At 50.4% G+C, this 21,150-nt stretch overlaps 8 protein-coding genes across 8 annotated transcripts; 5 read left to right on the top strand and 3 right to left on the bottom strand.

The window, feature by feature from the left end:
• Nucleotides 1-916: 916 nt before the first annotated feature.
• On the top strand, nt 917-3,621 carry PpBr36_00241 (uncharacterized protein; the record flags this gene model as incomplete). The annotated part of the gene is made up of 4 exons (XM_029887434.1): nt 917-2,018; nt 2,147-3,043; nt 3,128-3,274; nt 3,344-3,621. 4 exons carry the CDS (start codon nt 917-919, stop codon nt 3,619-3,621), a joined length of 2,424 nt encoding a protein of 807 aa, XP_029751356.1.
• A 1,388-nt stretch (nt 3,622-5,009) lies between these two features.
• PpBr36_00240 (uncharacterized protein) lies at nt 5,010-6,043 on the bottom strand (the record flags this gene model as incomplete). Its single annotated transcript, XM_029887433.1, has 4 exons — nt 5,010-5,018; nt 5,106-5,331; nt 5,580-5,719; nt 6,041-6,043. The coding sequence occupies 4 exons, from the start codon at nt 6,041-6,043 to the stop codon at nt 5,010-5,012; spliced, it is 378 nt and encodes a 125-aa protein (XP_029751355.1).
• A 493-nt stretch (nt 6,044-6,536) lies between these two features.
• On the top strand, nt 6,537-7,343 carry PpBr36_00239 (uncharacterized protein; the record flags this gene model as incomplete). The annotated part of the gene is made up of 2 exons (XM_029887432.1): nt 6,537-6,716; nt 6,840-7,343. The coding sequence occupies 2 exons, from the start codon at nt 6,537-6,539 to the stop codon at nt 7,341-7,343; spliced, it is 684 nt and encodes a 227-aa protein (XP_029752372.1).
• A 378-nt stretch (nt 7,344-7,721) lies between these two features.
• On the bottom strand, nt 7,722-9,115 carry PpBr36_00238 (uncharacterized protein; the record flags this gene model as incomplete). The annotated part of the gene is made up of 2 exons (XM_029887431.1): nt 7,722-8,334; nt 8,433-9,115. Coding segments are annotated over 2 exons (1,296 nt in total), but the record flags the coding sequence as incomplete, so codon positions are not given.
• Nucleotides 9,116-9,788: 673 nt separating this feature from the next.
• PpBr36_00237 (uncharacterized protein) lies at nt 9,789-10,229 on the top strand (the record flags this gene model as incomplete). Its single annotated transcript, XM_029887430.1, has 1 exon — nt 9,789-10,229. One exon carries the CDS (start codon nt 9,789-9,791, stop codon nt 10,227-10,229), a length of 441 nt encoding a protein of 146 aa, XP_029752376.1.
• Nucleotides 10,230-10,357: 128 nt separating this feature from the next.
• On the top strand, nt 10,358-10,617 carry PpBr36_00236 (uncharacterized protein; the record flags this gene model as incomplete). The annotated part of the gene is given in 2 exon segments (XM_029887429.1): nt 10,358-10,480; nt 10,492-10,617. Coding segments are annotated over 2 exon segments (249 nt in total), but the record flags the coding sequence as incomplete, so codon positions are not given.
• A 4,665-nt stretch (nt 10,618-15,282) lies between these two features.
• PpBr36_00235 (uncharacterized protein) lies at nt 15,283-16,960 on the top strand (the record flags this gene model as incomplete). The annotated part of the gene is made up of 2 exons (XM_029887428.1): nt 15,283-15,505; nt 15,609-16,960. 2 exons carry the CDS (start codon nt 15,283-15,285, stop codon nt 16,958-16,960), a joined length of 1,575 nt encoding a protein of 524 aa, XP_029752374.1.
• Nucleotides 16,961-19,092: 2,132 nt separating this feature from the next.
• On the bottom strand, nt 19,093-19,945 carry PpBr36_00234 (uncharacterized protein; the record flags this gene model as incomplete). The annotated part of the gene is made up of 2 exons (XM_029887427.1): nt 19,093-19,536; nt 19,631-19,945. The coding sequence occupies 2 exons, from the start codon at nt 19,943-19,945 to the stop codon at nt 19,093-19,095; spliced, it is 759 nt and encodes a 252-aa protein (XP_029752375.1).
• Nucleotides 19,946-21,150: the final 1,205 nt, after the last annotated feature.

The following is a 21,150-nucleotide window of genomic DNA, read 5'->3' as shown; positions in this document are numbered from 1 at the left end:
TCATCGGTCTGAATTTAGGTAAGGTAGGTCCCTACCTGTAGCTACATGGTCCTAAGCTGTCAATTCAGCTCAAGCTACTGGACCATCCATATCTCTGCGCTTCTATTTCCCGTTATTTTGTCCCAACTTCATGGCTTCTGTGGCTTCTGTGGCTTTTTGCTACACAAGTTGACAGTAAGTGGGGGTTTGCCCGCCCTAGGAGTAAAGTTTGGTCCAATGACGGAAGCCCGCGCACTGAAAACCCCGCGTTCTGCAGCGACCGTACCCTTGGCATGGATTTTATTATTGTGTGTGTGTCCATCAAGGTTCGCATTTTTTTGTCGCAATTGATTCTCTATTGTGATGAGTCGAGCTCATGAGAGCATCCCCACTACCAGCTTTGATGCGCCAAAACATCGTGGGAGCAGAACGTTCTTCGTGGAGGCATATCAAACTATAAAAAATAAAATAAAAATTAGGACAAGAAGCTAAAAGAAGGCTACCTGGCTACGCTACCTTTGATTATATATCGGCTAATTCGAAGGCTTGCTAGGTGAAGCTTTTAGATGTTGAGGTCAGTGAGCGCACACATTTCCATCTTTCCCTTCCTGCCCACGACTTGTCACTGGCAACGCAAGGAGAGAAAAATTAAATCCATAGAAAAAAAAAGGTTACCACGACAACTCTATTCTTTTTGCCACATCTGCACAGCAATTGTCTGCTGCAGCTGGGGGCGCGTCGGCTGACAAAATCGCAATCTTGAGGATATTTCAGCCATACACCTACGTTTCTCTACTTGACCACCTCAAGCTCTCGTCGCCGCGAGCTTTTACATCGCTTCAAGTCACAACTCTGTACTGTTGCTAGCGCTCGATTTGGACCTGCTTGAACTCCTTGTGACGCACCATCTTATGAACCGCCGAGGGGGGTAAGCGCCATGAACGGGAATGGAGCTGGCGCCAATGGTGCGCCGGGCGCTCCAGAATCAGGCTTCATGTTTGGATCGAACACCGATATGTCTCATAGGAGAAACGACAGCAATCTCTCCGTCCATAGCTTCATGGGACCCACGGACGATGTTGGCATGAACCACCTCATGTGGATGACTGAAGAGATGCAAAAACAAACGACGCCGGCAAATCAGGGCGCCTTCAGTACCGCGGCTAGCATGCAGTCGCCCACAGCTGATCCCATGCCATGGGACTTTGACGACTCGATTCAGTTCGACTTCAACGACCTGGGATCGATGGCCCCGGGGTCCCATCAACCACAGTACCAGCAGAATGCTGGCATGAGCGCCGGACCATCCACCTACACTACTGGCTCATCCTCCATAACGACGCCTCGCTCACAGACTCACATGTCGCCAGCCCTGACTGCAAGCCGCCGTGGGAGTTCAATCTCAACCATGGGAATGATGCAACCATCCATGTGCAGCAGTCCGTGTGAGCTTGGCGACCAGTGCGATCGAGCAGATAAATGCAGCATGAACGACGAGTGCGATGGGCTAGATTGTGACCTCACTGAGACCTGCGATCTTGAAGCCTGCGGCATGGATGGCCATTGCGACGACATGAACTGCGCCCAGCAGGATCACTGCTCCGCTCCAGACTGCAGCGAGGCACTCACCTGTGATGAGGCTCAAGCTGCCCTTGCACTATGCTATGTAACGCGAGGGCATGATCAGGTATCCCAGCTGCCTAATCAGGCCTATCAACCGCAGTACCAAGGTTACCCCCAGCAAATGCAGCAGCAAACTTCACCTGGCTATGCATACTATGGCAGCCAAGCCTACGGACAGCAGTCTCAGCATGCACAGATTCATCAACAGCAACTTCAGCAGCAGCAGCAGCAGCAACAACAACAACAACGGCGCGAACAGAAGCGGCTTCAGGACCAACAGACTCGGCAACAGGATCTTCAACGACTCCAAGAACAACAGCATTTTTCAGAGACTTACAGACAAGCCTATGAAGGAGAACTTCTACGAATACAACAAAGCCAATCGCGGCATAGCTCATCACAGGCGCCAGATAACGGTAGGTTAGAACTTGTAACCTTCAAAAGGACAAACTGGCTGTGTCAAGGCGATCATCTTCAGGAGTTCAAGCGCCCTCTTACATCCATAAAAGAGTCTCGGTACTTGAGCTAACATTGAAAACCACAGTGATTGCAGCAGCAACGGTTTCATCGCTTCAGAATATCGACTTTCTCAACCTCGAAACACATCAACGCCATGCAACAGCCCAACCCAGTCATGTCTTCCAACACATCCTTGAATACCACAGAGATCCGCAAAAGCCATCATGTCAGGGTTCCTGTATCGTCGATCAACCGGGTAACTTCGTATTCTGCCCATTCAGCTGTGTGACGGAACATCCGCAACTTCACAATCCCGGCATCACAGATACAACATTGTCACAGCCATTCTTCGACGACCTGTTCCCAGGCTTAGCTAACATCCCCGATTCGATGAAGTCCTGTCACGGGCAGGGCTACGCTAGCGCGGAGCAACTCATTTCACATATGCATACCTGTCACAACACGATTCTATCCCAATATCTCCAAGGAAATACAACACCACTCATCCCTCACTCGCAAGATCCATCTCAGCTTCAACAGTATTCACCCACAAGCCCCTCGAACGTGGCGCAATACATGCAATTTCAGAATCTGCCAGAAGCCATTCCTGCGCATGGTTCTTCGCCGATCACAACCACTCAGACTCTCCAGGCTAATGTAATGACACTGACGCCGCCGCTTACCGATCAAAGCATATCCTCACCCAAGGATGGGAACCAGATCACGGATCCGGTCGCGGAGCAACCTGCTCACCCGCACACCTGTCTCTGGCTTAACGACATGGGGATCCAATGCGGACACATCTTTGAAGACGCTTCACAGCTCAACCGACACGTCATCGAGGATCATCTCACGTGCATCCAGAAAGAAGAAAACGAGTACATATGTCGCTGGATGGGCTGCAAGAGGCAATCCAAGGCCGAAAAAAGAGGCTTTCCTCAAAAGAGCAAGATCGAGCGGCATTTACAGACTCATACCGGTGGTAAGCTCTACATTCTTCAGCTCGTCTAGTAGCGAGGTTTTGTCTTGCTGACTTGTCGCAACCTAACTTGCTATTGTCTTGCAGACCGTCCATTTTCTTGCCCCTATTGCCCGGATATGTTTTCAGCAAAGCAGGCTCTTGAGCAGCATATCCTCATTCACAAAAAGGAGAAACCTCTCAAGTGCAACTTTCCGGGATGCAACAAGAGTTTCCGGCAGCAAAGCGCAAGAAGTAAGAACACAACTAACCTCGCCGCTGAAGGCGACTTGAAGCTAATATCGATTCTCTTCTGTATAACAGCCATGCACATGCGTGTCCACACCAAAGAAAGGCCTCTCAAATGTAACCTTTGTGATCGAACGTTCAGCGAGTCATCAAACCTGGCCAAGCATCGCAGGACGCACGCCGCCGAGGGGTCCTTCCACTGCGAGTTTCCAGAGTGCAAGAAGACTTTCCACCGCCAGGATCAGCTGCGAAGACATCTCAAAACCCATGCTAAGAGGGCGGCCCGCCAGGCCAGCGTCAGTCAGACCAGCGACAGCCCGCCGCAGTCTGAGGAGCCGGAGCCGCAGCTATAAACCCCACCCAAGACCCCAGAGTTCAGGACTCAACCTGGCCTGGGTTGGCAGCTTGTCATTGTTACATTGGTTGTCCTTCTCACTTTTGATTTACGAACCAATACGATTGAGGCGCCTACGAGTCCCTTGCCGACACAATCCGGTAATGGACAGACAACCTACGAACTCGATGGGGATTAGCGTTGACTAAAGAGGAAAGTATTTCAAAGCATTAGAAAAAAAAAAAAAAAAAAAAAAAAAAAAAACACCCCAGCAGCTGCCAGAAAATCAAGACTTAATGCCTCTGCCTCGGCCCACAGCAGGGGGAGGCGAAGCGAAATCCCGATTAATAAACCTCTGGCGTCTTTCCTAATAACTTTTTTTTTTCTTCAGATCCAGGGTTTACTTAGGAAGCAGGTTCACCGGTCTTTGGACGGATTACAAAAGCCTTTTCAGCGTCGGCGTTTCGGCGGCTTTAGACAAGAGTTTTGTTCTTGTCCCTGTTTTGGCTTTTGTGCTGATTTTTTTTATCTTATGTTTGAAATGAATTCACGACCTGGGAGGGACAGAAAAATATCTTTTTGCTCTCTTATTTGTTTGTCCGTTTCGGGACCACGAGAGGTATCGGAGTTTACGGTGTTTAAGAGTCTTGATGAGCTTGAGAAGGATGGGTGGACTCCCTCGACTTGTCATTGTTGCCAAGGAACCTGAATTGAGGCATACTGGGCTGTTGCGTGTTGGGTATGGTTAAATATGGAGAAAAAAGCGAGAGACAGAAAAGAAAGGCNNATTGTACCTATGCGTGGCAGCCAGTTGCGAACTCACGGTCAAAGTAGGCCCAGATTCGTCACCATTGTCCCGATGACTTTGGCTGGCTTCTCAAGATCCACGTCAGGGGTCAGCATACAAGGACTACAGTAAGCCACATTTGATGGGCCAAAACACACAGGAAACGATTCAATTAGGAAACGGGCATGTTGGTCTTTGTTCATCATTGGTATTTTTCTTCAGGCCAGGCAGGATATGTCTGATCCGGCCCGACCCTGATTTGATTCCTCTCCCGTCATCAAGATGGCTATCAAAGGGAAATCATTACGAGATCCTTCTTTTCATCCTCGTGAAAAACACCGTTAAACCCTTTCCCTTGTGAGTAAAACAGAGTTCCCAGCTGGGGATATGCCATTCGCCCATTGCGGAGCCATCGTGAGAAAAAAATAAAAAAAGACGTTGCTGTGATGCTGCGTTTTGGAATCATCTTGTGCTTCTTTTTGTTTTGCGCCGCCCCGACGAAAGAGACAGAGAAGAGAGAAAACCCAAACCCAATGGTAAGAAAACAGAACGCAACTCCTCCCCCTTGCCCTTTCCCTTTGCCCAGAATTGACGAAATTACAACCACCGAACGACCGCGTTTACTCGGCCTAGGAAAGGTACAAATATTTGTCAGCATTGAGGACTTCAAGGTGAGGTGTGCATCAGGGGAGCACCAAGTGCGGGCCACGACTCACCTTCACGAAGTAGTTCCTCTGGGAGAAGTGTTGCTGGCGCTTCTTGGTCTTCTCGAGGACCCTCGAGGCATCCTCCTTTGAAAGGCGGCGGCGGATGGCACGGGTCTGCTTCGCCCTCAGGTCCAGGGGCAGGTACTTCTTGTTCTTGTAGAACAAGCGGAGCTGCTGCCTTTGCTTCAGATTGATGACGGTGAGGACACGGGCGATCGACTTGCGGATGTCGTGGCTAATACAGATATGACAGGTTAGCACACAGCTCATTCCTAACTATTTTGAGAGCGTAGCTGGACTTGTGGATTTGAGACGGGGTTCCTGAACATAGGGGATATCGAGACAGAGATTGCCATCTCATGCTGACAAGTATTGAGATGCTCAAGGATATGGAGGGGCATGGCACAAGATCAAAGGCGCATCATCACGCTGTGGTGTGGTGCTTGTGCGCGACAGGTTGGAGGCGGGGTTGAAAACGCGTACATCTTGGTGAGCTTGGTGCCGGACGAAGCAATCTTCTGGATGCGGAGTTGGTTCAGCTCCGTCTTGAGCTCGTTGAGCTGCTTGAGGAGCTCATCCTTATCCTTGCCCCAGAGGGCACCGGCCTTGACTTTGCTGGTGGACTATTTTCCCGGCAACAAGTCAGCTTTGGGTCCTGATTCTCGACTTTTTGAATTGCTCCTGCTGCTGCCGAGTGCCCATGCCAAATCCATCCATCACGCCATTTGTTGAATCGAAAGCCACAGTCGTTGGTTGCTGCGCAGACGGAGTGCTGGTATTTGTCGTCGTAAACTCATAGGGCTTCGTCCTGGTCGTGCGTCTCGCCCACCAAAAAACGCCAACATCGGTGCAATCCATCCATCTTTTCGGGCATTTGAACGTGGGCATCCGTGCAGCAGCAGTAGCAACGGCAGCAGGAACACATATTCCGTCGAGAAACGTACCATTTTCGGTATGGGTTAGTATCGTCGGATCGGGGGCGAAAGAAAATGTCGGTACTGAAATGTCGTCGTCGGGGCTGGACTGAGAAAAAAGAACGGTCGATTGATGGCACACAATTGGAGATCAAATTCCTCGCTCAACCCTCAAAATGTTCTGTCACGTGAGGGTGGGATTTGTAAAATGCGGGCTGAAAGTGGGGTGACTGTGCGTGATAAACTAGCACTGTGGAGAACCCCTGTATCATCGGTAGCGTTGCGTTGATGTCAAGTGGACATTGACGATGCCTAGCAGCTGATGAACTGGTCGGAGCTTGGTTAGAGGAACAATGTCAACCTTGTCCGTCAATCTCATGACATCCTAATTATCACCAGTGCGATTCAAGACACCCTTGGCTTTGTAAAATTCAATACACCATCACGTACTTTGTGATTTACAAATCAATTCGAGGACTGGTTCCCGTAGACTCTTTGATCACCAAGACCTAATCCGATAGCAGAGATGGCGTCGTCAGGAGCTGGAGGCTGGGCACAATTGCGACAGCAGGCTCGGTCTTTGGAAACTCAAACCGAGACTTTGTTCCATACATATTCTCAAATCGCGACATCAACCAACATACCGGCCAAGCCGACAGAGCAAGAAAGGGAAACAGAGGCTAAGCTGCGGGAGATATTAGACAAGGTATGATGCCGCTTTTGTCGGGGTTGGACACGGTAACCATCTCTAGCAACTCATCAAGAACACCATGAACTTTTCTATCTTCCAGCTCAAATCGTATCTGACATGCCGGGACGTCGTCTACAGCGAGAAAATGTCATAGCCCAGCTCACCCGGCTCCTCGATTCGGACTCGGCTCTCACGGCGTCGGCCCTGAAGCAGAACAACCTCGGGCTCCTCCGAGACAAGCTAGCCGAGCACCGTCGTGAACTGCCACGGTTGCGGTCGCGCATCCAGGAGGCTCGCGACCGGGTGAACCTCTTGTCGAACGTCCGCAACGACATTGACGCCTACCGCGCCAGCAATCCAGAGCAGGCCGAGGCCGAGTACATGCTGGCCGAGAGGTCGCGCATCGACAACAGCCACAACATGGCCGACAGCGTCCTGAGCCAAGCATACGCCGTCAACGACAACTTCAATGCGCAGAGAGAGACGCTGGCAAACATCAACCGGCGCATCACCCTGGCGGCGAGTCAGGTGCCGGGCATCAACATGTTGATCGGGAGGATATCAGCAAAGAAAAGGAGGGATGGGATCATCATGGGGAGCTTTATTGCCGTTTGCTTTTTCGTCTTTTGGTTTTTCCTATGAGCGCGCGGGTCTGAGGATACCAGAGTTGCCCGTGCATAGAGCCGCTTTTTGATGTGATGGAGGATGGAAATGATGTGGGACACAATGTCTTTGCAACTTACTTTTTTTTTTTTTTTTTTTTTTTTTTTTTTTTTTTTTGCAAGCATCGGCGTTAGCTTTGGGATGGCGTTGCGGGCGACTATTATCTTGATTTTCGAGGCCCCTTGTATAAACAGACAGTACCCTGTGCCGGGCGGGTATCTTCAAATTGGATAGGTCTTCCCGTCAGATGAGAAGGCGGGCATGCTTATCATACAGATGTTTAAATTACATATTACACAGGATGATATGACAGGGGACGCTTCCATGGTTGGCAGCAGCAAGTCTCGGTCTCCCGGATCAAGCCCCGGCGTTCATCTCCTTCAGCAAGCGTTGCAACCCCTTGACCAAGCTCTTGCGTTCATCCTCCTCGCTGTACCCGCTACCTGCCCAGCGGATACGCCAGCTGCTGTCGACGAGGTAGGTGTAACCCACACGGGCGTTCAAGACACCTATGGACTCCCTGATATCCATGGGGATGGCTTTGTTGACGAGAAAGTAGCGCTCCCAGTTCTCCTTGCCGACCTGCCTCCTCAGGTTGCCCTCAAACAGGCTCAGCACCCACTGCTTGAGCAGCTGATCCTCGACGTTGATCCTGACCAGCTGCGCCGGCCCGGGGTTCGCCTTGAGGACCTGGTGCAGCTCCGGGTTCTCCTTGACGCCGATGAACGAGTTGGCCTGGCTCTCGGCCCACTGGCTGCTGAAGATGGACACGACCGACGCCTTGCCGGCCAGCGTCGTCGTCGTGTCGCGGGGGATCGGGTCGGCTTTGGACAGCGTCTTGCCGTAAAAGTTGGGGAAGTAGAGGGCGTGCTCGGCCTTGAAGAGGCGAGGGGGCGCCACGAAGGACTTGCCCTTGTGCCACTGCATGTTGCTCCAGTCGCGGAAGTAGGGGCGTACGTATTGATCGATCCTGCGTGAGGGAAGTGAGGAAAAACAATGTCAGCTAGTCTGCTGCATGATATCATTGCGCAAAGGAAAAAGTACAACGACAGGTAGACACGCCCGTACATCTGTTTCCGCCTGATGAGGTGCTTCTCGTAGTTGACAAAATCGTCCCTCCGCTGCTGGATCGTCCGAAAATCCAGCCCGGAGTTGTCGCCCGGCATTGGCGGGTCCTTCATGCCGATCGGGCGGGCCAGCGGCCGCGGCTTGAATGTCTCGTCAGATTGCTTGCCGTACGACCTCGGCGCGTCCCCAAACGGGCTGGCCTCTGGCGGCTTCTGGTCCTCGGTGAGTGCTCTGACGAAGCTCGGCTTCTCGAGCAGGACCTCTGGTTGCTGCTCGCCATTTCTCAAAGAGGACGGTGACGCTGCGGGCGGCGGTGATGTTGGCTGTTTTCGTTGCGGTTGCGGCTTTTGCTGTTGGAGCAACGGCGCTGAGAGGCTTATTGTGCGTCGTCGGCATCTCGAGCAGGCGAGGGTCCTTGAGCCGGACCTGGCCGCTATTCTGGTGATCATGTCTTTATGGCCGCGGGCGCACTGAACTGTCGGGTTTTGCTGGGACGGTGGATATGCGGGTGTGCGGCGGATGTGTTTGGATGATCTGTGTCCCGGACCGACACGGACGAGCTGGTAAAAATTGTCAATGTGAACGCGCCGTACCGGTCGGCCCCACTCTCGGCAGAGGTTGTGGATCCCCGCGCCGCTTGAGATTTGAGCCGCTTCAAACCTCGCCAACCTCATTCCAACAACAACTTTAGTTTCGTTATTTGTAGCTTCCAATAAGCACATAGGCATCTAAAATATACTTTTACACAGCAAATATATCCAATTTCTGCAGCTTATCAGGGGCGAAAAATATACTATCATGTGTCAATTGGCAACGTGCAAAGATCCACGATATATTATCCAATGCCCAGCCCGTTGCTCATAACCAACAACGCTTGCAAGCTCTATTTCTTAGTCCCTACACGCTGTCCTAAAAGTTTGTCGTATCCCGGGCATTCGAGGCTAGAAGGGATTGTGCAGGTAGCAGAATCCTGCTAGGAACTCGACAAGGGAGCCAAGAGTAAGTGCTTGGTAATGCGATATCAAGTTTATAATTAACACTGCTATCCTTTATCCTCCACCACGCGTGCCATGTCTAGCCTTCGTATATAGGCGATAAGGTGTCATCCGAGAAACTACAGGGAAGCCTGCAGCTTCTTTTGCTTCTAATTTTGGTAATTTCTTTTTTTTTTCTCTTTTATTAATAACATATCTACAGTTATGGTTAAACTTATTAGCGCTCGTAAATAATTATCCATTTCGAGGTATATAAGGCGGGCTGATTTCTACACAACCGTAAACTTTGGGTCAATACCTTGAGAATAGAGGCTACCTTGAGCATCTGGCTTAAATCAGGGTGTAGGACTTCACCGTCAAAATGAAGCACTCAAAAGCCCCACTCATTTTCGCGTTACTTGCACTCGGTGCCGCTGCGGCCCCATGCAGCTTTCGCAAAATCGAAGCGAGCGGACAGGTTGTGGTCTGCTACGACCCTAGAGACCCCAGGGTGCCACCATTGCAGAAGGATCAGAAGATCGAAAAATGGATCGACAAAGACACTGGAGAGCACTGCTTCGCTTTAGCCAGAGGAGTACAGACGCAACATCCCTTTGTGGCATGCCAGGGTTACAAAGCCGACCTGTACCCAGATCACATACACTGCCTCGCCGCTGGCCACGTCCATGCGAACAAGTGGGATTCGTGCGAAGCTACGCGGCGAGCCAGGACGGAAAGGGATGAGAAGGCCTTCGAGACGTACGGCAAGTTCGCAGATACTGGCATTGCCAAAGTCGAGAAGCGGACGACGCAGCAACGTTGAAACTTGACGATCCTAGCCATGAACTTTTGTTGGGTGATGAATCATTGATTCGAGTAATTAAGAACGGCAAAATTAAGTTTTGCCGACCTCATTATGAGAAAATATAAGGGGTAAAGCCGAGGATTTGTATGCCCAAAAAGAAGGAGAAGCTGAAGGCATTCCAAGTAGCCAATGCAGCCCAAGAAACCAATGCAGTCAAAGGAACCAAGGCAGCCGAAATTCCAGATGCTACCGATATTGGCAAACTCGCAGTGCGCAGTAGCCCCCAAACAGCCTGGCAAAGCCTGATACGCATCAGGCCATGCTGGATGGGAGCAGGAGCATACTCGGTCCTACCAAGGTGCAGCAGAAGAGGATAAAAATGGTGACCAAGGCGCAAGTGGCTTGGGTCTGTAATTACATAGCATGTTTCACATACTCGGTTTGAGTGCGGAAAGTTTTTTTTTATTAGAAAAAAGAGAGAGAGACAGAGAAATAAAGTTAGCCTTCTTGAATAATCACTCAATATAAGGCCTGATAAAGTACATTTTGGTTGTAAATAGCACGTGGCTGTCCTTCGAGTTAACAATGGTAAAGAAAGTTCTTTCCGCGGGTGCCTCCATTTACATGGGATTGGCCCTCTTTAGCCATAACAAAGCGATCATTTTCATGTCCGCTGAATCATGAGTCGAATTTATACAATTCGAAACAACCTCTATTTATGCGTGATTAATATATACGAGTAAGTTCTAATTATGGCGTCTTTTTAGAAGGATATATAACTATTTTTGTAGCTCGTTTGACTTAGTCACGAAAGTTATGGGCAAGTCTTTAACACTAAGAACTAATGTTATCACTAAATCAACATTCGTACCTCGATAATATAAGTAGAGTTCGCTGTATAAGCTCGCCCTCTTTTTGCATAGCTGAGGAGAACAAACTTCTACCTACATAATACCAAGCCTCGAACTTCCATTAAACTTCCAAGTCGCAAAGCTTTAATTATCAGAATGAGATATGTCGCATTTTCTCTGACCTTGGCATTATGTGCTATTGGTGCTACCGCCGCCCCAAAACCAGCAACTCCCTTGGATGCTACCCAAGTTGGCAAAATCGAGGCCCGTGGCGAAGACGTAACGGTTCAAGCTGTCAATCCTAATCGTCCGTCTCTACCAGATGATAAATCGTTGAACGGCGCACCAGCTGCGAAGAGCCGAGCTCGTTCTTACCGGCGAGATGATATGAAAGATATGGGTCAAGGCGACGACATGCATGACAAGCTTGTTCGCCGGCGAACGAGTGGGCCTGGGGTTTTCGAAGCAGCAGCCAAGGCAGCCAAACCCGAGGCGCGCGGCAAACTCAACCCGGGTCGCAGTGAAAGCGGTTTGCTCTATAGCCGCAACTCTGCCACGGCTAGATTTTTGCTTCAGGACGAATCTTTGGAACATCAGGATATGGGCCACGGTGAGCTTCTGTTTTGGCGGCCTAAGGGTAAGACATATCAGGGCGACGGCGATGATATATACGCCCAGCTTTATTCATTGAAGATGAGGGAGGATAAAGCTACAGAGTCGGCCAGGGTAGCCAAGGAAAAAGCGCTAGCCGAGAAAGCACCATCTTTTCTGCCGCAAGTTACCACTCCTCCGCCAAAAACCCCTTGGTACCGGCGGCCTTGGTCGCGTACAAGTCGCAGTGGATCTGGGTCTGTCATTCGAGGATACCGGAAACAGCGGGTATATGCATAAACAAACACTTGTTGTATATTTAATCCTTTACAGTAATTACAACTCTTAATAGCCACGCTTGACCAACGCAGGAAAGCCGGCACAGAGCCTCCGGAAAGGCCAATTTAGCAGCTGGGCAGGAGAGCTAGACGCACAAAAAGCGTTGCTCGGGGAAAGGACGCACCGGTCGGGATGAGAGAAGTGCCGGTGCATGAAGGAAGCGTCGCTGAGCGGCTCAGGGGATTCCGCACGACGCATATAGCGGCTAGAGTATGGGCGTGGACGCGTATGCCACTGACTGGGTAGGCAGCTTTTTACAACTCAATGCTTGACTAGTGTGTACTAATCTAACCGTTCGTGACACTCCATGAGCTTTAGTTCATGGGATAGATAGCTAGTTATGCGTCTTGTCAAACTGGAAATTTCAGGCTGCCTATCTTTTTGTAAAGGAGGCTCTACGCCTTGTACGCTTTGTAAGCCATGAGATGGGCATGAAAATTTGGGAAGCAGATCTGCCGGTCCCTGCAATATGTTGCATGAAGATCTGGTAGCAAGATCTATCGGTCGTCTGTATATTGCATAGAATTATAGGATCTTAATCTACGAAATTCCTATTTAGCCACGAGAATCGGGGGATGGATTCAAATGCCATGATCTGAGCCAGGATCCGCTAAATATGTGATACAAAGCGTGTATTAATTTTCAACCAAAAACTAAATGGACGGTGGCATATTGTCTGCCTATACAAATCAGCGACTACGTTACTTCGACCGCTTCTCTTGTGAGCAGTATTGCCTGTTATATACCCTCAAGCCTCTCCAAAATGTGTGAATACGGCTCCTACCGTCCCGCTAGTCACATGCTATTAGTTCACCGGGTTGACATGTTAGCTCCTGAATGCTTGTTTCTTTTCGAATCCTCCAAGGCTTGTTTTCCTTTCTTTTTCCGCTTTGTAATCTACCCAACGCTCGTCAGATGGTTTGAAAGTCCGTTACTGTATTCTCAAAAGGAACCTCATAAGTCTCGAAACACAACATGGATACAGCATTCCATCCGATTCACCTTTGTGGTAAATCATCTAGCCCAGAGGTGTCAGCCTGTCAGGGCAGCCGGCTCATTGTAGGAGCTGAGGAAGCCCCAAGTTTTGCCGCTGTGTCCCGGCTACAGGCTGACTTTCACAGACAGGTGACAGACTATAATCCTCCGCTTACCTAAATCGAGCAAACCCGCTACAGAAATACGCACGCCCAGTCGAAACCGCTGAGTCAAGAGGTCCTGCAAGATTCTCTTCTTCTCTTGCAAGAGTTGAACACCTAATGGTTCCATAGTGGGATGCCGTGGTAACCATTGTCTTGAATCAAATGTTGCGGCCAAGGCGCTCGTCAAGCGGCAGATGATGGCATAGTGTACAATATCAGTGGCAGTGGCAATATGAGGATTTATGCATCAAGGGACGACACCAGGCGCCTAGATAGCCATTTGCCTTTCGTACAACTTGTCAGTCACTCGGGTCGACATTTATCATATGTACGTATACTCATCTTAGCATAAACGGCCTGTGAGGGCTTCATCCTTGAAGTGCGGCTCATAGACATAATCCAACCTCAGCCTGCATATCCTGGGTCCAGATCAAAACTACCCGGATGCCATGCGTCACTTGGATATGACTGTAGATACCCGGTCCCTACGTTCACTGGGCTGCCGCACCTGTGTCGTACAGCGATGTCGTAATGAAGTATGCGAGGTAGAGGCCACGGGAGAGCCTCAGGTCCGGAGAGGTTCACCAGTCAGAAACATTTATGCCTTGACAAACGCTGCCGAACATGGTAGTAGGCTGGACCTGGGTGTCTCGCCTATTACACGTGGCCCGGTGCCAAGCGACCACTTGATTGAGGTTGGTGTGCCTGCCTCAGCTGCTTTATCAGCGAATAATTTTCAACTGCTGGATTACACGCTCTGATTTGCTACGCAAACGTTACGGAATGAATCAACAAACATCTGGTGTGCGGTTGTGCTGTCACTAGCAGTCCTACCTGCTTTCGACTGGCACACGAATATCGCCTTCAATTCCAGAGCATGAACAAGTTTTATGCCATCTCGAATAAGCACCCATGCGGAAAAGGATATACCTGCAAAGGCTGTCTCCTGGCTGCTTGTCGGGGCGACATCGGGCTCTTGGGTTATTTCATCAGTGAGTGGCCTTATCAGCTAGCTAGGCATCCATTTTTTTTCCCCTCTGGGTTACCTCTATATACTGAATAGAATTCGCCGCCGTGTTCAGTCTTTCTTCTTTCTGTCGTTCGGGGGTATGGGAATTTCTTGTCAGAAAATAATATGCAAAAATCGGGGCGGACCATATTGTGACGGGGTTTTCAAGTGGTCCTGTCCAGGCAGGTCGCGGAGCTCCTATTGGCTTGCAGCGTGGCACAGCCATACGGGTTTTCTTCCGATGCCACCGAGGGCAGTTTAAAAATCCGCAACCTCGACATAGCACTTTCCCATGGACATCACCGAACTATCGGCAGGGAATATGAAACCATGGTTCGCTGGGCCCTGACCAAGTCCCGGGAGTTACGTGGCATCGAGCTTACTGGAATTGCCTCCAGAACGGCAAAAATGGGGTTGTATTCGATGGTTAATCTTTTGAGGAGTGATTGCTAGAGTTTCCAGATCTGATCTGGTGCAAAGAGTTAGTGGGGTATCTGGCACCTTTTGCAGATTTATGGGGTTCAATGGCGGCAATCGGACTTTGCAGAAACACAAAAAGAGAGAGAGAGAGTTTCATGGCTCCTTCGGCCACTGATCCGGTGATGGAAGTTTATCATAGGCAGATAACTCCCATGACAGATTGCTGGGTGGTTTTCTACAAGGCGGTCTCGGATCTTTTTAGTGATGCAGGGTAAGGGACTGTATGTGGCCTATTCTTAGTATGCGAGTTTAGCTTTGTGGGGCGATATCCCCATGTTGCTACCCCACGTGATGTTTTATGCTCCTCGTTTTACCTTCCTTTCCCTTGGGGTACCTACCCCACACCGGCTACCTTCGGCGCTCAATCCTACACAATGAGACAAGACGTCACCTTAAGCCGGCGCGGCAACCCTCGGTCGAGGGGTAAGGTGCTCGTAGCAGCTAGAATCCCTAGACTAAGCCCTCGAGCATTCCTCGACGGAATAGGTTTCTGTTTCTGTGCTTTTTGTTTTGATCTTTTCTGAAATGTGACCAGACACTTTTTTTTTTGGCCCATCCTTCTTTGTGTTTTCTTTTTTTTTTTACCAAGGTATCACATCAATACCACATATATAATTCCACTCAATTGATCTTTCCGGTATAAACCAGCTTCAATTCATCCAATGTTCCTTCAACGCGGCTCAAGGCAGTTGCTTCGGCAGCTACCAAAGGGCGTTGTCGCCATCCCAACCACACCCACGGCAACAACTACGGTGAGCGCCAGGTCGCGGCAACCACCAACACAGCAACGCCAACAACAGAGGCATTGTCGCACGACGAGGGGCTTTCACTCCACCAGGAGACTCCTAGATGTTAAACCAGTTCTGTTGGCCGACATTGGCGAAGGTGCGCTCAATCTCTTCTCCTTGGCTGGGGTCCAATACCTTCCATAGATCACAAGCCATCATAATCTCCTAGACGCTGATCTGAACCTCTTCCCCGCCAACAGGCATAGTCGAGTGCGAAATCATTCAATGGTTCGTCGAGCCCAGTGCGCGCGTGGAGGAGTTCTCGCCTCTCTGCGAGGTGCAGAGCGACAAGGCATCGGTGGAAATTTCGAGCCGCTTCAGCGGTGTGGTCAAGAAGCTTTACTACGATGCCGGCGAAATGGCCAAGGTCGGCAAGCCCTTTGTCGACATTGACATAACGGGAGACCCGGACGCCGAGCCTCAAAATATCTCGGCGGGCGATCCGACTCCCGCCAAGCCTGCGGAGGAAAAGACTGCGCAAAATGTTGTCGACACGGCGCCCGATATGATTGGCACTCCGGCTTCCGTCGGGGGCGGCGGCGGGGCTGTGGAGAGGAAAAGGGGCAAGTGTGCTGCGCTTGCGACGCCGGCCGTCAGGCATCTCAGTAAGGAGTTGAAAGTTGACATAAACGACATCGACGGCACGGGAAGGGATGGACGTGTGCTCAAGGAAGATATATACAAATTTGTCCAGGCAAAACAGTCAGGCAGTGGCGCTGCAACCACAACCCCTGCAGCGCCAGCATCACAGGCGGCGAGCAAAGTGCCGCCGACACCGGCACCTCTACCTTCACAGCCCGGTACGCCGCAGACCGAGGAGGTCATGCAGCTGTCCCACACCCAGCAGATGATGTTTAAGACCATGACGCGCTCGCTCACCATTCCACATTTTCTATACGCCGACGAAATCGACTTCACCAGCCTCGTTGAGCTCCGCACTCGGCTTAACAGGGTCCTCGCCGCAGGTGGCACCGGCGGACCCGGCACTGCCGAGATTTCGAAACTCTCTTATCTCCCATTCATCATCAAAGCCGTGTCCCTCGCGCTTTACCAATACCCCATTCTTAACGCGCGTGTCGACATCCCCTCGGACGGCGGCAAGCCCTCTCTAGCGATGCGCAAGCAGCACAATATCGGCGTGGCCATGGACACACCCTCGGGCCTGCTGGTTCCCGTGGTCAAGAACGTCAATGAGCGCAACGTCCTCTCCATCGCGGCTGAGCTTGTTCGTCTGCAGTCTCTTGCAACGTCTGGCAAGCTTAGCCCAGCCGACATGTCGGGAGGCACCATGACGGTGTCCAACATTGGCAGTATCGGCGGCACCTACCTCAGTCCCGTCGTTGTCGAACGCGAGTTGGCCATTTTGGGCGTCGGCCGCATGCGCACCGTGCCGGCTTTTGGCGAGAACGACAAGGTGGTCAAGAAGCACGTCTGCAACTTTAGCTGGTGCGCAGACCACCGCGTGGTTGATGGTGCCACCTTGGCCCGGGCGGCCAACATGGTGAGGCAGGTTGTGGAGGAGCCGGACGTGATGGTCATGCATTTGAGATGATGATCATGGAAGTGAGATTCAAAAGAGGATAGAGATTCAATATCACATGCATACATATACGACCTGACAGGTAGTGATGTGGCTAATGTATATAAGCGAGACAGGCGAAACATTAACAGAGCTTTTGGCGATCAATGTTGATTGGATATCCAGGTGCCATTTTTAAAGTAATACTCGGGTAGATGAGGTACATTAACACAGGTTGAAAAGTGAGAGCCCACAACTTGAGGAGGAGACATTGACAGGCTTGTTTTTGTAGAGATAAACCTGTCTACGCCACCAAATTTGGCGCATATCTTTTATAGGACATGAATCCTGCCAAGTAAGCCCAGGTCACAAAAAAGACCAACGCAAGCAATCATCATTCATCAAACAACCCTAGCCAGTAATTTTCCTTTCTCAGCCCAAGATTCCCCTCAGCTCCGAGATATCCGTTAGGACGCCACGAAAGTCGTCGAGGTAGTACAAGACCTCCGGCGAATCGCCGCCTCCGGGGCCACTGATGGTCCTCTCCCTCGGCTAACTACGGCCTTTATGCTTAATCAGACCGTCGATCCGATTTGACAGCATCGCTGAGCTGCTCTGCAGCAGTCGCGAAGAGAGCTTCACCGCGGCCATGGCCTGTCTACAAATCTTCAACGAGGCTACTCCTCTACACTAACCAGTCGATCTCCATCTGGCCATCGGCTACGGATTAGACTATCCTCAGGACCCGATTCACCTGCATGCCTCGTTCAGATGCACCAGGGGCAACGCCGGTTCAAGCAGAGCAGAAGCGGGCTCTGCGGCGCGTAGGCCGGCATTCAACTGTGAGGCTCATTCTGCGGCATCATGAATCTACGCCGTGCTTCACTTATTCGGCAATGCCAACCATTGAGACCACAAGGGATGAGTAGGAGGTGGGGCGGCTATATAAAGTGCTTAGTAGCAGGCGATATTTGATCAAAGGCGAAATTCCCAACATGGCTTTTTCTGTCAGAATTTTCACGGCCAGGTGGTCATGATCGAGGAAGGATCCGGGTAAGGTTTCTAGGCAACTGCGTCAAACGAATAGGTGAATATCGCATTCGTGGACACATTGTCAGGAATAGTATGATAAAGTACCTGAGAGTATACCTAGATGAGTTCAAAGTTGACATTAGATCTAAGGATTGTCGTTATATTCCTTTACCGCTTTTATTGTCTTGCAAGCTGGTAGATTACTGTCGTTTGTGTGTAGTCTTCTGTCAAATTCTCTTCATATTCGTTAATATAAAAATCCTGTTTTTTCTTCCGACCCCCCGGCTGATCAGGTAGGCGCAACCCCCAAAGGCCGGGTCATCGGTTGCGGGATTATCAGCAGCGCCAGACAAAGAAGGCCACCAGAAAACCGGGCAGCAACGGCCTCGTCTCTTTCTTTTTACACCTGTCTCAAATTCACGGAGCCATGACTCCGCAACCCTAGTCGGCCGGCAACTTTCTTGTGGGCAAGCAATGCAAAAAAAAAAAAAAAAAAAAAAAAAAAGAGATAGCCGCACCAATCCAGACACACTTCTCGCCTTGTCAGTCACAGGTTCATCCCTTCTCAAAATTAGTTCATTCTACCGATACAAAGAATCTTGGGCCGAAAGAAGAAAATTGTAGGCTGCAGTAATGTGTTCTTTTTCTTGGTACAATGAGGTTTGCTTCGCTTTAGGATATAAAAAGACACACAAATATCTCCATGTTTCTTACAGAAAGAAAATGCAACGCTTGCTTCCCCCGTTTATGCTTACATCTAGCCTCCCAGAAATCCCTCCAAAGTGGTGCGAAGTAGAAAAAGGATATCCGTGACCCAAAGCGGCGCCCTGCATAAACAACCTTCGCTTAAATGAACTTTTTTTTTTTTCTCCTGGAGAGCCAACCCAATACGAGCCGGAACAAATGTCCCCTGAACGCGCGGTCGCCTTCGGGTCATGCCGTCATGGGGCCCTTTTTTAAACGATGCAAACCCTCCGAGTGTGGCCACCATGGGGGGAAAACGGGACCCAACCAGCTGCAAGGCCAGGGAACCCAAAAAAAAAAAAAAAAAACCAAAATTTTCAGCCTCCCCACGGACATCCTTTCTCCAGAAAACACCACTTTTGTCCTGAGCACCAAAAAAGGGGTGGCCATCATTGATCCCCCGCCATGACCTCCTTAACCTTATCCAGCGCCGACGTCTTGACTTCGTCGAGCGTGCCGCTCACGTCGATGCTGATGATGTCTGTCTCGTCGGGCCTGGGCGGCTCGAGGTCCTGGAACTGGCTGCGGACCATGTTGGCGCCCATGTAATGGTTCTGGCGGCGGGCGACGCGCTCCAGGAGGGCCTCCTCGGTGGCGGCCAGGTAGATGAAGTGCACGTGAACGCTGGGCTCAAAGTAGCGGGCCACGCGGATGACGTCGCGGTACTTGCGCTTGAGTGCCGAGCATGTCACCACTACCCCGTTGGTTTTGCCGCCGCCTTCGCCCAGCCTCCGCACCGCCTCGTCTCGGAGTAGGATCAGCCAGTCCCAGCGGTCCATGTCCGTCAGCGGGATGCCGTTGCTCATCTTTTCAATGTTGGCAGGCGGGTGATACTTTTGGTAGTGTTTTTTATTTTTTTATTTTTAGTTCTTTATTTTCCTTGTCTTCTCATTTTCATGGAACCAATGTGGACAAAATTTCACATACCTCATCACCCTCAATGTAGGGAACCTCGAGGCTTGTGGCCAAGTGCTGGGCTACCGTGCTCTTGCCGCACCCGGCAGGCCCCGTCACGAGCCAGATATGAGCAGCAGAGCGGTCGCTCGCGCTGGTGTTGGCAGCAGAGGCTGAGCTGCCAGTGGCTTTCATTGTGCTGGCCATTGATGACTGAGAGACGCTATTGTCAGGCGCAGATCCTGGTACTGTCGAAGTTGTTGCGGACGATGATAAGGATGTCGCCAGTGTTTCCGCAGCTGTAGAGGCTGACGGGGCTGCCGGTGAAGGATTCTCGTAGCTGAGCATCTTATAGGATTAGGTCGTCGCCAGAAGAGAGATACGGACCGCACTTTTTGAATAAAATCCGCAGCAGGAAATAGACAAAGACACTCCACGCAAACAGAAACGAGAGAACCTGAGCAAGGATGTCGTTCTATTGCGCCCGAAGTGGTGGCGGTGGGTAGTGTGACCCCTTAAGGGTTTGCTGTAACAGGGTGTCAGTAGCCCGGGGTCGAGTACACTTTTAAGCGTTTATTGACTAAGGTGATAGCAGGGCGTGATTTTAGGGTACTGCCAAGTGAGTGAGCGTGAAAACTAAAGATATTTTGCGGAGTTAGGCGAGCGGGGGAGGCGAGAAGGAATTAAAAAAAAAAAAAAAAAAAAAAAAAAAAAAGAAAGAAAGAGAAAAAAAAGGGGGGGATAAAATAGAAAAGCAACTATGTATGATGGGGGTGAGGTTGCGCGCCAATTGTGTATCAGGGAAGTTTTGTATGCAAAGGGGGAGGGAAAACAAGTGCAATTTGGGGGCACAGGAGGCGGAGCGTGTCTGCGTACCTCTCTAAATTGACTCGAGGTAAATATGTCAGATTATTTGTAAGTGAAGTGGCTGAAAGTGACTCAATCAACTGTGATGCCTTGTGTAGTATGCAATCAATACTATGATGACAATTGTACAATGAGATTGATTGACCAGGCTCCTAGAGAGTCACCTGATGGTCACAATAGTCAGAACAGGCGTGTGGGTTACTATGTAATGGATGCAAGATGGCTGCAAAATATTATGTTGAGGTGTGATGCGCCCTGTATCTGTGTACCGAAAAGAAAAAAAGGAGGGAAGGAAAGCGAATCAAAATCTAAAAGAAGACATGTCACGATTGGGCGAGGATTAAGAAAGGATAAAGAAACCGGCACAAAATATTGGAATAGAAAATTTACCGGGCCCCTGCAATTGGACTAACATCTGAAGCCTTGTTCCTTGTCGTCACGGCGAGGTAGCGATGAGCGCATTGGAAGACGGGGAAACCCCGACAGGAGGTACTTTGGGCAACGTTTGACACATGGCGGGTGCCGCGTGTTCCTGGTTCTTGGTTCTTGGTTCTTGGTTCTTTGGGGGGCTTTTTCGGGGTAACTTGTTTAGTTCCCGCGGGGGATTGGTCCAAGGCTGTCAGACAAGAAAAGATCTCTTTATGTACCTACAGTAGTAGTAAAAATCCAGGTGCCGTGCCTGTGTC

The sequence above is a fragment of the Pyricularia pennisetigena genome, chromosome 2 (assembly GCF_004337985.1).
Source record: "Pyricularia pennisetigena strain Br36 chromosome 2, whole genome shotgun sequence".
In the NCBI taxonomy this organism is placed as follows: domain Eukaryota; kingdom Fungi; phylum Ascomycota; class Sordariomycetes; order Magnaporthales; family Pyriculariaceae; genus Pyricularia; species Pyricularia pennisetigena.
The sequence above is the reverse complement of the archived record's forward strand: the minus strand, read 5'-3'. Positions and strand labels throughout refer to the sequence as shown.